At 41.3% G+C, this 16,954-nt stretch overlaps 1 protein-coding gene across 4 annotated transcripts in view; it reads right to left on the bottom strand.

Moving 5' to 3' along the window:
* The window catches only part of ACIN1 (apoptotic chromatin condensation inducer 1), a 138,852-nt gene that overhangs the window by 62,100 nt on the left and 59,798 nt on the right, over nucleotides 1-16,954 (bottom strand). For 3 of the 4 annotated variants that reach the window (XM_075828935.1, XM_075828938.1, XM_075828937.1), the window contains exon 4: nucleotides 329-445. The exons of the other annotated variant lie outside the window; for it this stretch is intronic. In XM_075828935.1, the coding sequence (XP_075685050.1) occupies nucleotides 329-445 (117 nt within the window). The remainder of the gene's footprint in view (nucleotides 1-328; nucleotides 446-16,954) is intronic. 4 annotated transcript variants of the gene reach the window in all.

Genomic DNA, 16,954 nt, shown 5'->3' on the forward strand with positions numbered 1-16,954 from the left:
CGTGCCGGGAATTATGGAGCATGTCCCATTTTTCATATTTTACAGGCCGTGCTCCCATTCTTTGTATGGGAGCACGGCCCAAAAATGCGGCCGTGCCCGAAATTGCGGACTGTGATTATGGGCACGGCCATGTGCATGGGGCCTAAGATTTAAGGCAGGTTGGTTACAATAAACGTAAAACTATTGCTTTGGGTAGTTAGCATTTGTACGGTGAATGAATGTAGTGATTGTCACTTTACTCACAGGCAGACATAAAATACACTACGCATCATTTTGGGGCGCTAAAGATACGGTTAGTACGTTTACATGATTGCAGTTATATACATACTTGGAGTATGTTTTCCCAATTCTACTTCTGGCATTTTCAGAACAGAACAGATAATATCAGGAGGTTCTGGCACTATGTCAGGGTTTACATTTTCATCCTCCGACTCAGCATAAGGTTCTGTAAAGCAAAGAAATTTTGTACATAATCCCAAAAAAATTGTGCAGGCTCTACTGGCATCGTGGCTTCTTTTTTACACGATTCATTAGGAATAGGACAGATCTGTTCTGATCCATCTTTTTCCCCTAATCGACTTATAATGCATCCATCAGTTTTCCAATTATTTATTTTTTAAATTAAAAAGAACAAATGCAAGTGTGAACAAAGCTTTATGCAACTGAAAACATATCTTAAGAGGCATATGGAAAAAAAAAAGAAGGATAAAATGTCAATCCCTAGGAGGCATTTACTGATGCCTTTTGGAACATACTATAGGTCAGCTGCATATATAGTGTAGCGCAGACTAAACGCCACCACAAGACCCGTGTAGGTACACTTGCTGACTGACGCTTCGACCAGGCTCAGAACCAATAATAAGAAATGTTTTATAGAACAGGGAGTGCTGTAGGATATTAAATTACTCAGTTTGGACACCATGTGGTATTGGTGTAAAAAAAAACAAATCCACGAAACGACTCCATCCCTAAAGCTCGATTACGGATACATAGCTCCAAATCATCGGCATGATTTGTGTTTCTATGTTAAATTCAATGAATAAGTTGAACGTAGTAGGCTCCCTGTAGCAGTGGCAGCAGGCAGCAAGAATTTTATCATTTAACTCTAGGTCTAAGGAATTTTAAGCTATGTGTAAGAAATATAGAGGCTAAAAGGCAGCAGCACTCTTAAATATATCCAATTGAAAATAATAATCCCTTGAAGACCAGGCCATTTTAGATGCAGGTTTTAGCTCTGGGACCAGCACAAATCGAGAATGGGGATCACTCGACCCCCGTCCTGCCTGGTGAGGTGGCTGCTGGCCACCGATTCCAGGTAGAGCCTAAGTGGCGAGGTGGTCACAAATACGCACAGCTCTCTCTATTGCGATTTATGGGAGTTCCAAAAACTGCCGAGCATTGAACTCAATTAAGTACAGTGAAAATTAGGGCATTATTTGCCTTTTAGCAATTTGTATTGAATTTGTGCCTCTCCATTCATTCTCCATCTGAAGGCAGCGTCCAGCGGTTCTCCACATAGATGGGACCCGCATCTGTCACACATTTATGGCATATCCTGTGGAGATTGCCTCCTCCTGATAGGGACAGGAAAAAGTACTACCCTTCCTCCCATCCACAATGGTTTTCCTGTCCCTGTCAGACGGCAGACAGACCAGAGAAGTGCTGGGAGCTCCTGAAGTTTTTCTTATGTACCTGTGGCAGCTATGGTCGGAGTCTGTGGTGGCCGTTCGCCCTCCTGTTATAGGCAACAGCCAAGGAGCTGCAGGGCGGATCTCCCAGAAAAGATCCCCTCAATGTGGTAAGGCATGTTTAGGACAGGATTGACACCATGAAGCACTCCTCCTAGTCCTGCAGCAGTGACATTAGACGCTGAAGTGGCGCTACTCAAGATAATTACAGCGCCAGGTACCCTGTAGAGGATACACACAGCAGAGAACCATGCAGATCTGAGGTCTATGGTGCTTCTGTACGGAGTCCTCCAGGGTTTCAAGCATGAGCTCTCCAGCCAAACCAAGCTCGGAATCTGCTGAGCCCCTCCTATCTCTGGCCCACTGAGTATGGTTCAAGGGGTTGTGTGTCCCTTTCTGAGGTTATTCTGAACATTGTTTCCGTCACTGTATTTACAGGGAGACAAGGATCTATTCAAGAATGCTAAATAAATTAAAAAAATGTGGGATTTGTGCCAACCGTTTGTTTTTTGCATATATTAAACCTTTGTGCCAGAAATGTACCACTAAAGTGGTTAAGGATAAAACACCCGATTGTCTGGATAATATGAATTCCCTAATTAGAAATTAAATCCATTCTGCCTCATCTTCATTATCTACCTCCCCCAGTACTTCTAGTATTGCGGTCCAAGGAGCCAACTAAGCCTATAATTGTATTCACTCTGCTGAGTGTTATTTCTTCTGAAATGGAAGGGGAAGAGGTTGATGTCTCCAATGAAAAAAAGTGACAAAAAATACCTGATCACTTCAGGGAATCATGATGAGCTTAATAAAGTCTTTAGTGGAAGTTTAAAAATTAGGGATGTTAAAAAAACCAAGGTCCATTTTTGGCTTAGTCTTTGGGGGTCTAGAATCCTATCCCAGATGGGTATTCCCAATTCCTGAAAACATCCATAAATTAGTTAAGGCAGATTGGAACAAACCAGAAAAAGGTTCTTTTATCCCGATGGGGTCTAAAGAGTCGTTATGTCTTTGATGATGTAGACACTTGTGACTGGCTAATTGTACGTCAACCTTTGGTATAGTTTTCCAAAGAAGCAAGAAGAACCTCCCTTCCCTTTAAAGATGCTACCCAGTTAAGCCTCATGCACACGAATGTGTGCGCAGGCCGAGTCCCGTCAGTGATCCAAGGAAAGATATTACATGCCCTATCTTTCCTCAAATCGGAGACTCTGATCATTTTTCATGGACCCGATTCACCCGCTAAAGTGAACGGGTCCGTGAAGACTATCGGGTGCCACTCGGATGCCATAAAAAATGGCCCGAGTGGCACAACGGTCGTGTACACGAGGGTCGTCCCATAGACCGTAAAGCCTGTTAAAAAAAAAAACTAAAACCTGGGACACGTGAACGACTTTATTAAAACCTAATGTTGCTTCTACTTGTGTGGTGAGACCCCCTTCATATCTGGTTAGAACAACAAACTACATTTCCAAAATAGGTTTCCAAGGAAACAGATCCTAGACTCTTAGGCCCCATGCACACGAACGTGCCCGCAAACACGGCCCGCCGCCGACTGCCTCCCGCATTTTCGGGCCGTGTTCCCATACAAAGCATGGGAGCACAGCCCGCAAAATGCAAAAGAACGGACGTTCCATAATTTTCGTAACATTTCTACTGCACGGACACCCATCCGTAGCGCTACGGAAAGGTGTCCGCGTTCAATGAAAGTGAATGGGTCCACTGAGGTTTTTTACGGTCGTGTGCATGGGGCCTTACACCAGACTTAAGGAAAAAAGCATTCATGGCAACAGTGGATCTAAAATATGCCTATTACCTCTACCTATCCACCAATTATCCCAAAAATTTCTTCAGTTTGCAGTCCAGTCGAAAGATAGTATTATACACCTTCTATTAATTTGCCTCCCTTTGTGAATATGCAAGATCTGATGAAACCTCAAAGGTAATGGCTCTTCCCACAATCAAAGCGGGTTTTATTCAAGAAAATAGCCACAGTTTTCTGAAACGGAAATCTGAACATATGCAGGCGCCTATGCTCAGTTGCATTCAAGACCTCTTCAGAAACGGATACTGTCCAGATGGGACAAAAAGTAAATATCCTGGGGGGGACAGAGCTTGGCCCACTGGACCGGCCACATGATCTGAGAGCTCCTGACCGTCTTGTGCTCTAAGCGGCTCATAGCACCAATTACCTGTGACATCTCTCCTCTCTAGCTGCCGGGGTTCTAACTGTGGACAAGGTGCCTGTTTCGGGACGTTCCGGTCAGTGCTTTCTCTCTATTCTGAGAGAGACGGCGGACGGTTTCTCCCACGAGGCACGGCGCCATTGCAGCGCTGACTTCCGCTGGCATCGGACGGTTCCTGCGACTACCCTCCTGGGGTAAGAACTCTCCCCCAAATAACCGTAGGGACTATTGGGGGTCAACCCTAGCCGCCTAACCCTCCACTGAATCTCCGGACTTTATTAAGGCACGGGCGGCCTCACCGGCACCTCCGGTTCCCTCCACAGCCTGATAGGCTTTGGCTGCAACAGCGCCTGATATATATTTGTACCGCTGCTCCTCAGGTGGAGAATATGGTGAAACAAAGGGGCAAATCAGTGGGGACTCGAAAATGAACGGCCTATTTTGAAGCTATGAACACTGCAGCCGACAATCCTACAGCTAACGTCTCAACTGACGGTGGGGTACCATTGGGGGGCACACTCCTCTCCCCTCCATATGCTCGTCCCCGGGGGGTTCCCCTCCTAGACTCACAGAGGGTGGGACTCGCTCGCCGGACAAAAGTCCTCCGCTACAGAAAACTAACTCAAGCGCTGGTAACGCTGCTTCTCCCAGAGAGGGTTTGCAGGAGTCCGTTGAAATCGGCCCTGGTACTTTGGAAGGGTTTCCGTCCTCCTCTGCTCCACTGACTGAGGACTCCTTCAAATCTATACTGATTGTCCTGCTAAACAATATATCCCAGCGTGTTACGGCTCTGGCCAGCAAGCTCCAAACCAATATTGACTCTCTTGGAGTCAGGATGGATCATGTAGAGCGGAAAATGGCGGAGTTCTCTATGGCTCACAATTATTTAGTAGATGCTCACAACGCGTTATAAGAAGACGTTCATTGGCTTAAATCTAAAGCTGCAGATGTAGAAGACAGGTCTCGGCACAAAACAATATAAAAGTGAGAGAAGTTTCAGAAAGTGTGTCGGCATCTGACATTTCAGGATATCTAACACAGTTGTTCAAAGCTTTGATCCCCACTATCGGAAATGGACCTGGTCCTAGATAGAGCTCACCGCATACCCAAGCCCAAGACGGCTCCAGGTAATGTACCTAGAGACATTTTAGTGAGGGTTCATTTCCATCTCAAAGAGCTACTGATGTTGGAAGCCAGAAAACATGATCGCCACCCAGAACCATTTACGAACGTGTCCCTTTATCCAGATTTATCGGCAGCTACCTTACAGGCCAGGAGGCAATTCTCAGTCGTCACGCAAGCCTTGCGGGACACCCGCATAAAGTATAAGTGGGGGTTTCTGGTTAAACGGCTGGTCTCTACAGACGGTGGACTGATGGTGATTTCCTCGGTGGAAGATGGTTTCTCCTGGTTAAAGAAGTGGAACATTTCCCCACAAGGTCCTACTCCCTCTCGTTCCTCCAGCCTCACGACTCACTAAAGACTGGTCCTTGGTGAACCAATCAGGAGACATTTGAAAGTAGTACATGTTGGCAGGTTTTCTGGTAATCTGTCTTTCTAGATTAGCACAAGATTGCAGTATATATCTTTTTCCTGTTCTTTCTTCCTTTCGTTATCTACCCCACAGTGATGCGGTGCGATAGGATTTTTTTCTTTACTTTTATATATACATGTTTTGCTTGTTCTTAATTGTGAGTGACTTCACTTGATTTTTTCTGACAGGGATTTTAAGTTATGGTCAAAATGTATACCAATGTATTCTACAGGATGTCATATTTAATGCTTTATCCAATTGTAGGTTTGGTCTCCCGAACGTCTGTCTGATACTCCTCTCCTCTTAGTTATCATGCCTTTAACAATCTCCTCTATTAATGCCCATGGGCTAAATAGTCAGTTTAAACGCAGTTTGTCATGGAAAGAAGCCCGTAATCTAAAGTGTGATGTTCTGCTAGTTCAGGAGACTCATTTTCGCAAATCCGCAGCCCCAGCTTGTACAAACAAAGCCTTTCCACATATTTTTACCTCCTCTGCTGAAATTAAGAAAAAGGGGATGCCTATTGCTGTTAAAGATTCTGTAGCTTTTACTTTGCGTAAGGCTGTGCAGGACCCGTTGGGTCGTTTTCTTATATTAAATTTGTGATATTAACAATGTGAAATACACTATTGTAAATTTATACTTCCCAAACAAGAGGCAAGGCAGACTTTTCTCTAAATTAGTTCTGAAGATAGAGGAAATTAAACAGGGTAGTGTCATAATGGCGTGCGATTTCAATACTATATTAGATGGTGACTTAGACTCCACTAAGGTTGGTAGGAGAGATGATTTCCTTGCACGTAAGGTACTGGAGGAGGGGTTATTCGATGTATGGAGATGCCAACATGGCACTGAACGGGACTACACGTTCTTTTCTTCTCCTAGGCTTGCTTACTCCCGTATAGATTACTTCCTCACAGATAGGCAAACTCTACTTTTCACACGATCATCCTCCATAGAGGTTATCACTTAGTCTGACCATGCCCCGGTTTCGTGAATTGTTGAGGAGCGGTTTAACCCCCCCCCCCTCTCAGTGGAAACTTAACTACTACATCCTATCTCATCCGGACTACCAGACTAGAATCAAGGATGCTCTCACCACTTAGTTTGAAATGAATACACCTTCCGTTACTAACCCCCACTCCTTGTGGAACGCACACAAGGCGTACATGAGAAGCATCTTCATCTAAGCCTCAGCCCAAGCTAAGCGTATAAGGGAAAAGGATGTGACGGAAACGATAGCCAAGATTTCACAGTTAGAGAGCCTTAATAAAACATCCCCGTCGACATCTCATGCATTCACATATACTTCTACAAGGTAAGTATGATTACACTCTGAGAAAGTTTCAATTAAGTTCTTATGTACACCATAACAGAACTGGAGCCCTCTTAGCTAGGAAGGTAAAACACTCTACTGGTAAATAACAAAATTGTGCACTTAAAAGTGGAGGGGGGTAGGAAGGTTGTAGACCCGCGGTTAATAGCGGATCAATTCTGTTCGTACTATGAAGCGTTCTATAACTTGTCCTCAGATATCAAAACTTACTGTCTAAGCAGGAGATCTCCTCTTTTTTAGATGGGGTACAGTTACCCTCAATTAACGCAGATACTTGTGTCACTATCTGACCCTATTACTGTAGCAGAGGTTTCCACGGCCGTTTCCACACTCAAACCATTTAAAGCCCCATGGCCTGATGGGTTCACAAATGTCTATTATAAAAGATTTACCAACTTACTAGTCGCTCATTTAGTGGCGATATAGAACAAAGCGGCGGAATATGGCTCTTTCCCAGCAGAAATGCTTTCGGCAACTATTGTTACTCTCCCAAAACCTGGGAAGGACCCTGAGACACCTGCCAATCCTAGGCCTATCTCGTTAAACTCAGATATAAGGATATTCGCCAAGGTGTTATCTGAAAGGTTGCTCTCTTTTGGGCTAACTGGATTAAGGGGCTTGTGATATAAGTGGAGTTATTAAACCATATTGTGTTGCAGTGTGCGATACCGGAATTGAGTGCTTACAAATAGAAGCTAGCAAAACTGACCATTTAAAAACCTTTTTTTCTTTGCAGCTGCTTTCCTAGGGGGAGGGGATAGCTGCTCTCAGGTGATCTAAATTAACCAACAGGACACACTCTGAGGTTGCCTTCTTTTGGACTAGCTGGGATAACGGACAGCAAGATTGGAGGTTTTCTTCAGTGCACAGTTTGCCATATGTATGCACGACTGGAGCCTGAGTTCCAGGGTGAATACCTCTGTGGCAGATGTGAGCATGTTCTTCGCCTGGAAGCTCGCATTAGAGATCTGGAGGAGCAAAATGCAACACTGAGGAAGATAGACAATCTGGAGCTGAGCTTGCTGCTCACAGAGCATGCAGTTAGTGGGGCAGAACTGGAGGGTGAAGACATGGGTGAGCAGGATCAGGTAAGTAGCTGGGTTAATGTAGTTAGGAGCAGTAGAAAAAAGGGGTCAAAGAAAAAGAAGGCAAATCCTGTTTCTGATATTCCAAGCAAAATTGCCAAGTTGGGGGGGGGGGGGGGGGATGATGCGAGGGTGTCGGTCTCAGAAATGGCAGCCCTAGTGGATACTGATCTCCCTAACATCCGGGAGAAAAGCCCAGCTAGTAGTCGGCAGGATGGTAATGCAGGTAAGGTAAGACAATTGGTAGTTGTAGGGGATTCTATAATCAGGAAGACGGATAGAAGAATTTGTCGCCAAGACCGCCTCAACCGAATGGTTTGCTGTCTCCCTGGTGCCAGGGTTCGGCATGTGGTAGTACGGGTGGACAAATTGCTGGGAGGGGCTGGTGATGATCCAGCTGTCGTGGTCCATGTCGGTACCAACGACAGAATAAATGGTAGGTGGAGGAGCCTTAATAATTTTAAAGAACTAGGCTACAACCTGAAGGGAAGGACCTCCAAAGTCATATTCTCAGGAATACTGCCTGTGCCATGCGCATCACAGGAAAGACCACGGAAGCGCAGGAAGTTAAATGCATGGCTTAAAGGGAAGGTGTCATGATTTTTTTTTTCCATTATATTGCTTTTAATATAATGTAAACAAAATTTTTAGTTATTTGTGTTGTCACTTTCTACTTTTTAATGTATTCATACCTTTACTTCTCTATGGGGGCTGCCATTTTTTTTTCATCTCTGTATGTGTCGATTAACGACACATACAGAGATGGAATACGGCAGCTACAATGCATAGGAGTCAATGAACGGCTCACTTTCCCATTGCTTCGGCTCACTTTTTTGTAAAAAGCGGGTTGTATGTACTAGCAGCGCACTTTACCAATTATGTAAGCAAAAAAGCGCAAGCAAACGTATTTTTAATGTGGTTTTTGGCAGGTAAAATGCGCACAAAAACGCGTCAAATACACGCCGAGTCAACTGAAGAGTCATTCACTTCACTTTCATCATTCTAAGGGTATGTTCACACGCAAGGTTTTCAGCCGTTTTTTGGGCCGTAAACGTCCCGAAAAACTGCTGAAAAAAAATCGGAAGCAGAACGCCTAGAAACATCTGCCCACTGGTTTCAATGGGAAATACGGCGTTCTGTTCCGACTGGAGAATTTTTTACGCGGCTGTTTTCCAAAAGCGGCACGTAAAAAGACGCCCACCAAAAAGAAGTGCATGTCACTTCTTGGGACGTTTTTGGAGCAGTTTTTCATTAACTCTATAGAAAAACAACTACAAAAACGGCCGTAAAAAATGACTCAAAACCAGGAGCTGTTTTCCCTTTGTTTAGTAAACGTGTGAACATACCCTTAGCCTTTTGGTGTGTCCTATAGCTTCTGCCAGGTGCAGAATCACACCCAAAAATCTGCATTTTTTCCACATTTTAATGTATCTGCTTATAAAACAGATAGTTATACCACACAAAATAGTTACTAGTTAACATCCCCCATAGGTCTACTTTAGTTTGGCATCATTTTTTGAACATCCTTTTATTTTTCTAGGACGTTACGATGCTTAAAACTTTAGCAGCAATTTCTCACATTTTCAAGAAAATTTCAAAAGGCTATTTTTTCAGGGACCAGTTCAGTTCTGAAGTGGTTTTGAGGGCCTTATATATTAGAAAGTCCCCATATATCACCCCACTTTAAAAAACTGCACCCCTCAAAGTATTCAAAACAGCATTCAGAAATAATTTTAACCCTTTAGACGTTTCACAGGAAAAAAAGCAAAATAGAGGTGAAATTTACAAATTTCACATATTTCTTACGAAACTCATTTGTAATAAAAAAAAAAATCTGTAACACAGGTTTTACCAGAGAAATGCAACTCAATACTTATTGCCCAGATTCTGCCGTTTTTAGAAATATCCCACATGTGGCTCCAGTGCGGTAATGGACTGAAACACCGGCCTCAGAAGCAAAGGAGCACCTAGAGGATTTTGGGGCCTCTATTTTATTAGAATATATTTTAGGCAGCATGCCAGGTTTGAAGAGGTCTTGTGGTGCCAAAACAGTGGAAACCCCCCAAAAGTGACCCCATTTTGGAAACTACACCCCTCAAGGAATTTTTCTGTAGGTATAGTTAGAATTTTCACTAGTCTGTGAAAATGAAAATCTACTTTTTTTTCTGAAAAACCATACAATGTTTTAGTTTTTACAAGGAATAAATGAAAAAAAGCACCCCAACATTTGTAAAGCAATGTCTCCTGATTACGGCAATACCCCATATGTGGTAATAAACTGCTATTTGTACCCACGGCAGCGCTCAGAAGTGAACGAGTGCCATTTGGATTTTGGAGCGCAGATTTTTCTGGAATAGTTTTCAGTGCCATGACGTGTGTTCGCAAAGCCCTGGAGGGACCATAACAGTGGAAACTCCCCAAAAGTGACCCCATTTGGGAAACTACACCCTTCAAGGAATTTTTCTAGGGGTATAGTTAGCATTTTGACCCCACACGGGTTTTGCAGAATTTATGGGAATTATGCCGTGAAATTGAAAATCTAAATTTTTTCTAATAAAATGTAGTTTTAGATCAGATTTTTTCATTTTTACAATAGATAAAGGAGAAAAAACACCCCAATATTTGTAAAGCAAACTCTTCTGAGCACAGAAATACCCCAGATGTGGTAATAAACTGCTGTTTGGACACATGGCGGAAGTTAGAAAGGACGGAGCGCCATTTGACTTTTGGAGCTCAAGTTTTGCTGGAATGGTTTGCGGCCCCATGTCACATTTGCAAAGCGACTGAGGGGCCAAAATAGTGCAAACCCCGCAAAATTGACCCCGTTTGGGAAACTACAACCCTTGTGGAATTTATCTAGCGGTATAGTGAGCATTTTGACCCCACTGTTTTTTTTGCTGAATTATTGGAATTATGCAGTGAAAATGAAAATCGACATTCTTTCCACTAAAATGTTGCATTTTTTTCATTTTCACAAGAAATAAAAGGAGTAAAAGCACCACAACAATTGTAAAACAATTACTCACGAGTACGGCAATACCCCATATGTGGTCAAACTGCTGCTTGGACACACGGCAGGGCTCAGAATGGCAGGAGTGCTACTTGGCATGTAGATTTTGGTTGATTGCATATGCGACATGGCGCCCAAAAAACAGAGCCCCTGAGGTACCAGTACAGTAGAAACCCCTGAGAAGTGACTCCATTTTGGAAACTATACCCCTCAGGGTAATCATCTAGGGGTGTAGTGAGCATTTTGATCCAACAGGTGTTTCATAGATTGTATTAGAATGAGGCAGTGAAAATGAAACATTTATTTTTTCCCAAAAAATATGTCGTTTTGCACCCAATTTTTTTTTCCCACAAGGCGTAATGGGAGAAATTGGGTAAAAGATTGTGTGTTTTTTCTCCTGAGTACGGCAATACCCCATGTGTGGCCCTAAACTTCTGTTTGGGCACATGGCAGAGCTCAAAATGGAAGGAGCGCCATTTGGCTTTTAGAGCGCAGATTTTGCTGGACTGCTGTACGGGCGCCATGTTGTATTTGCAGAGCTCCCTTAGGTACCAGAGTAGAGTGTAATACCCTGAGAAGTGACCCCATTTTGTAAAATACACCCCTCAAGGCATTTATCATTTGCCTGGACAGATGACAGGGCTTAGGAGTGAAAGGCGCATGTGAGGCCTATTTTGGTAATTTTCGCAGCATTAGCCCACAATGGAAGGGCTCTGTTGTCAAATAGTAAAACAAACCCCCAAGTAGTGACCCCCATTTTGGAAACTGCACCCCTGAAGGCATTTTATTAAGGGGTGTAGTCAGCATTTTGACCACACAGGTTTTTTTTTCTCTATTAGAAATGAATGCTCAGTGGATGGTGCAAAGTGAAAATTTCCACAGGTATATGCCATTTTAGTGCACAATATGTTGTGCCCAGTTCATGCCACTGAAGATAAATACCTCAAACTGTTAAGCGGGTTCTCCCGGGGTTGGGCGATGCCATATATGTGGACGTAGTTTGAGCACGCTGCAAGGCTCAGAAGGGAGGGAGAGCCATTTGGCTTTTGGAGCGCAGATTTTGCTTGGCAGTTGTTTTGTTTGGGGTTTTGCTGGTATTTCAGTTTAGAATGTGGTTGCATATGTAACGGTGACGTGATGAAAACACTGGGGAATCCCTCTGCAGTCAGCCTTGGGGACCTACAAAGGACCCCAGAGCTGTCTGTTCAGCAAGCCTGCTGTTCGGGCACACTATGTGTTGCCCTAACAGTAGCCTGTGTCATAGTGACACAGTATGATGTATTAGCATACAGGAGTATGCTAATACATTACAAGTAAAAAATAAAAAAGTTATAAATAAAGCTATCCCATAACCCCTTAAGGACGCAGCCACTTTTGGACCAAATGACACCGCCTCATTTTTTTAAACCTGACGTTTGTTACTAGATGTGGTAATAATTTGGAATTGCTTTTACCTATCCAAGCAATTCTGAGATTGTTTTCTTGTGACATATTGTACTTTATGTTAGTGAAAAAATTGTCGATATATTCAATATTTTTGTGAAAAACACCAACATTTTTAGAAAATGTGCAAAAAATTAGCATTTTCTAAATTAAAATGTATCTGCTTGTAAGACAGATAGTTATACCACACAAAATAGTTACTAGCTAACATTTCCCACATGTCTACTTTAGATTGGCATCGTTTTTCAACATCCCTTTATTTTTCTAGGACGTTACAAGGCTTATAAGTTTAGCAGCAATTTCTCACATTTTCAAGAAAATTTCAAAAGCCTATTTTTTTTAGGGAACAATTCAGATCTGAAGTGGCTTTGAGGGCATTATACATTAGGAACCCCCACAAATCACACCATTTTAAAAACTGCACCCCTCAAAGTATTCAAAACAGCATTTAGAAAGTTTCTTAACCCTTTATGCGTTTCACAGGAATTAAAGCAAAGTGGAAGGGAAATTTGCAAATTTCATATTATTGGCAGAAATTCCATTTTAATCAATTTTTCCAGTAATACTGAAGGTTTTTACCAGAGAAACACAACTGAATATTTATTTCCCTGATTCTGCAGTTTTAGAAATATCCCACATGTGGCCCTAGTGCGCTACTGGACTGAAACAAAAGCCCCAGAAGCAAAGGAGCACCTAGTGGATTTTAGGGCCTTCCTTATCTTAAATTATATTTCAGGCACCATGTCAGGTTAGAAGAGGTCTTGTGGTGCAAAAACAAAGGAAACACCCCAAAAAAGACCCCATTTTGCAAACTACACCCCTAGAGGAATTCATTTAGGGGTGTAGTGAGCATTTTGACTACACAGGTATTTCATAGATTATTAGAATTGGACAGTGAAAATGAAAAATTACATTTTCCAATAAGATGTAGCTTTACCTCAGAATTTTTACAACAAATAAATGAGGAAAAGGCCCCCAACATTTGTAAAGCAAGTTCTCCAGAGTACGGAAATACCCAACATGTGGTCATAAACTGCTGTTTGGGAAGCGGCAGGACTCAGAAAGGAAGGCACCATGTCGCATTTGTAAAGCTCCTAAGGTACCAGTACAGTGGAAACCCCCCAAAACTGACTCCATTTTGGAAACTACACCCCTAGAGGAATTAATCTTGGGGTGTAGTTAGCATTTTGACACCACAGCTGTTTCATAGATTTCATTAGAATTGGGCAGTGAAAATGAAAAATTACTTTATTTTCCAATAAGACGTAGCTTTAGGTCAAAATGTTTCATTTTCTCATCAAATAAAGGAGAAAAAGCACCATAACATTTGTAAAGCAACTTCTCCAGAGTACGGAGATACCCCATATGTGATAATAAACCACTGTATGAATACACATCAGGGCTCAGAAGGGAAGGAGGGCCATTTGACTTTTGGAGAGCAGATTTTGCTGGATTCGTTTTTCTTCACCATGTCGCTTTTGCAAAGCCCCTTAGGTACCAGTACAGTGAAAACTACCCAAAAGTGACTCCATTTGGCAAACTGCACCCATTGAGGAATTCAACTAGGGGTGTAGTGAGCATTTTGACCGAACAGGTATTTCATAGATTTCATTAGAAATGTGCAGTGAAAATGAAAAATTACATTATTTTCAAATAAAACATAGTTTTAGGTCAAAATGTTTAATTTTCTCAACAAAGGAGAAAAAGCCCCCCAACATTTATAAAGCAACTTTTCCCGAGTACGGTAATACCCCATATGTGGTCATAAACTGCTGTTTGGATACACGGCAGGATACAATGGAAGGAGCGCCATTTGGCAGTTGGAGCGCAGATTTTGCAGGATTAATTCCTGGGCGCGATGTTGCATTTACTGAGGTACCAGTACAGTAAGAACCCCTGAAATGTGACTCCATTTGGTAAACTACACCCCTTGAGGAATTAATCTAGGGGTGTAGTGAGCATTTTGACCACACAGGTTTTTGATGAATTTATTAGAATTGGGATGTGAAAATAAAAAATATAAAAAAAATTTTTTTTGCGAAAAGATGCAAAAGTTTTTTTTTCATATTTTCTAATAATAAAGGAGTTGATCAGGGAAAAAATGAATTTTTTTTTTTTTTTAGTTAGAACTTTTATTTATTTTTCTTTAACATTTTTTTTTTTTTTTACACTTACCTGGGGACTTGAAGATCTGGTCTTCTGATCCCCGTTACAATACACTGCACTACTTATTTAGTGCAGTGTATTGTAACTGTCATTCCTTATCTGACAGTTAGCGTATTACGCTATTACCTAATCGCTTTTTCTTATAAAAAAAAAATATGAAAAAATAATACAATTTCTCCCGCATAAAACAAGACCTCATAGAGCCACGTCAATGAAAAAAAAAAAAGTTATGGCTGCTGAAATACAGAGAGGTAAAAACTGAAAAATGTAGCTGGTCATTGAGACCTTTTCAGGCACGGTAAAAACCAAAAAACGACAGATTAGGTATCTATACGACCGAAGTAACCTGAAAAATGAAATTTAACATGTCATTTAGCATGAAACATGAACGGGATAAAAAAACAAAGAAAAACTATGCCGAAAATCGCTTTTTCCTATATTGATGGTGTAATTTTTTTTTCTTCTACCCCAAAACGGTGAAGAAAACCCCCCCACTATTTCTCCCGCATAAAACAAGGCCTCATACAGCAACGCCAATGAAAAAAAAAACAACAAAACTTATGGCTGCTGAAAGGCAGAGGCAAAAACTGAAAAATGCAGCTTGTCATTAAGACCTTTTCAGGCTCGGTCATTAACCCTTTCAGGACCAAGGGTCATCGATATCTCAATGACCAGCCCCATATTTTTCAAATCTGACGTGTCATTTTATGTGAGAATAACTCTGGAATGCTTTTGCCTATCCAAGCGATTCAGAGATTGTTTTCTTGTGACATATTGTACTTTATGTTAGTGGAAAAATTTGATCAATAAATTCATAGCTTATTTGTGAAAAACACCAAAATGTAAAGAAAATTTGCAAAAAAATATAATTTTTCTAATTTTAAATGTAATCTCCTTGTAAAGCAGATAGTAATACCACACAAAATTGCTGCTAATTAACTTCCCCCATATGTCTACTTTATATTTGCATTGTTTTTTGAACATTATCTTATTTTTCTAGGACGTTACAAGGCTTAGAACTTTAGCAGCGATTTCTCACATTTTCAAGAAAATTTCAAAAGGCAATTTTGTCAAGGACCAGTTCAGTTCTGAAGTGGCTTTGAGGGCCTTATGTACTAGATAGACCCCATAAATCACCCCATTTTAAAAACTGCACCCCTCAAAGTATTCAAAACAGCATTCAGAAAGTTTATTAACCCTTTAGGCAGTTCACAGGAATTAAAGAAACGTAGAGGTGAAATTTTTTTTGCCGAAATTCATTTGTAATACATTTTTTTCTGTAACACAGAAGGTTTTACCAGAGAAACGCAACTCAATATTTATTGCCCAGATTCTGCAGTTTTTAGAAATATGCCACTTATGGCTCTAGTGCGATAATGGACTGAAGCACCGGCCTCAGAAGCAAAGGAGCGCCTGGAGGATTTTGGGGCCTCCTTTTTTTAGAATATATTTTAGGCACCATGTCAGGTTTGAAGCGGTCTTGTGGTGCCAAAACAGTGGAATCTCCCCAAAAGTGGTTTTGGAAACTACACACCTCAAGGAATTTATCTAGGGGTATAGTTAGCATCTGGACCCGACAGGTCTTTTGCTATATTTATTGGAATATGTCTGTGAAAATGAAAATCCTTTTATTCTGAAAAAATAAAAAAACATTTTTAAATTTTTACAAGGAAGAATAAAAAGCACCCCAAAACTTATAAAGCTATTTCTCCCGATTATGGCAATACCCCATATGTGGTAATAAACTGCTGTTTGGACCCACAGCAGAGCTCAGAAGGGAGGGAGCGCCATTTGGCTTTTGGAGCGCAGATTTTGCTTGGTAATAGTACTGTTTGGGGTTTTGCTGGTATTTCAGTTTATAATGTGGGGGCATATGTAATCTGTGCGGAGTACTTCAGGGCATAATAAGAGGTTATAATAATGGGGTAAATAAATAATTCATAGATTTGTGACCGGTGTCGCACTGATAAATGGTGCCCAATCTTATCCGCTTTTGGACACTGCACAATTTCTGTCGCTATATTCTGAGCACCAGAACTTTTTTTTATTTTTTTTCTCCACCGGAGCCGTGTAAGGGCTTATTTGTTACGTTACAATCTGTAGTTTTCATTGGTACCATATTAGGGTACATGTGATTTTTTGATCACTTTTTATTTGATTTTTTGGCAAGCAAAGTGCCAAAAATACATACATTTTGACAATGTTTTTTGTCCTTTGTTTTTTTTTACAGTAATCACTGTGCGCTATAAATGACATTTTACTTTATTCTGCAGGTCGGTACAATTACGGCGATACCATATGTATATAGTTTTTTTATGGTTTGTGGCATTTGCGCAATAAAATCACTTTTCTATAAAATTATTCTGAGAGCCATAATTTTTTTTATTTTTCAGTCAAAAAAGCTGTGTAAGGGCTTGTTTTTTTGCGGGACGGGTTGTAGTTTTTATTGGTATTATTTTGGGGTACATGCTAATTTTTTATCACATTTTTATTCTATATTTTGGGT

Source organism: Rhinoderma darwinii, chromosome 1 (genome assembly GCF_050947455.1).
Source record: "Rhinoderma darwinii isolate aRhiDar2 chromosome 1, aRhiDar2.hap1, whole genome shotgun sequence".
Taxonomy (NCBI): domain Eukaryota; kingdom Metazoa; phylum Chordata; class Amphibia; order Anura; family Rhinodermatidae; genus Rhinoderma; species Rhinoderma darwinii.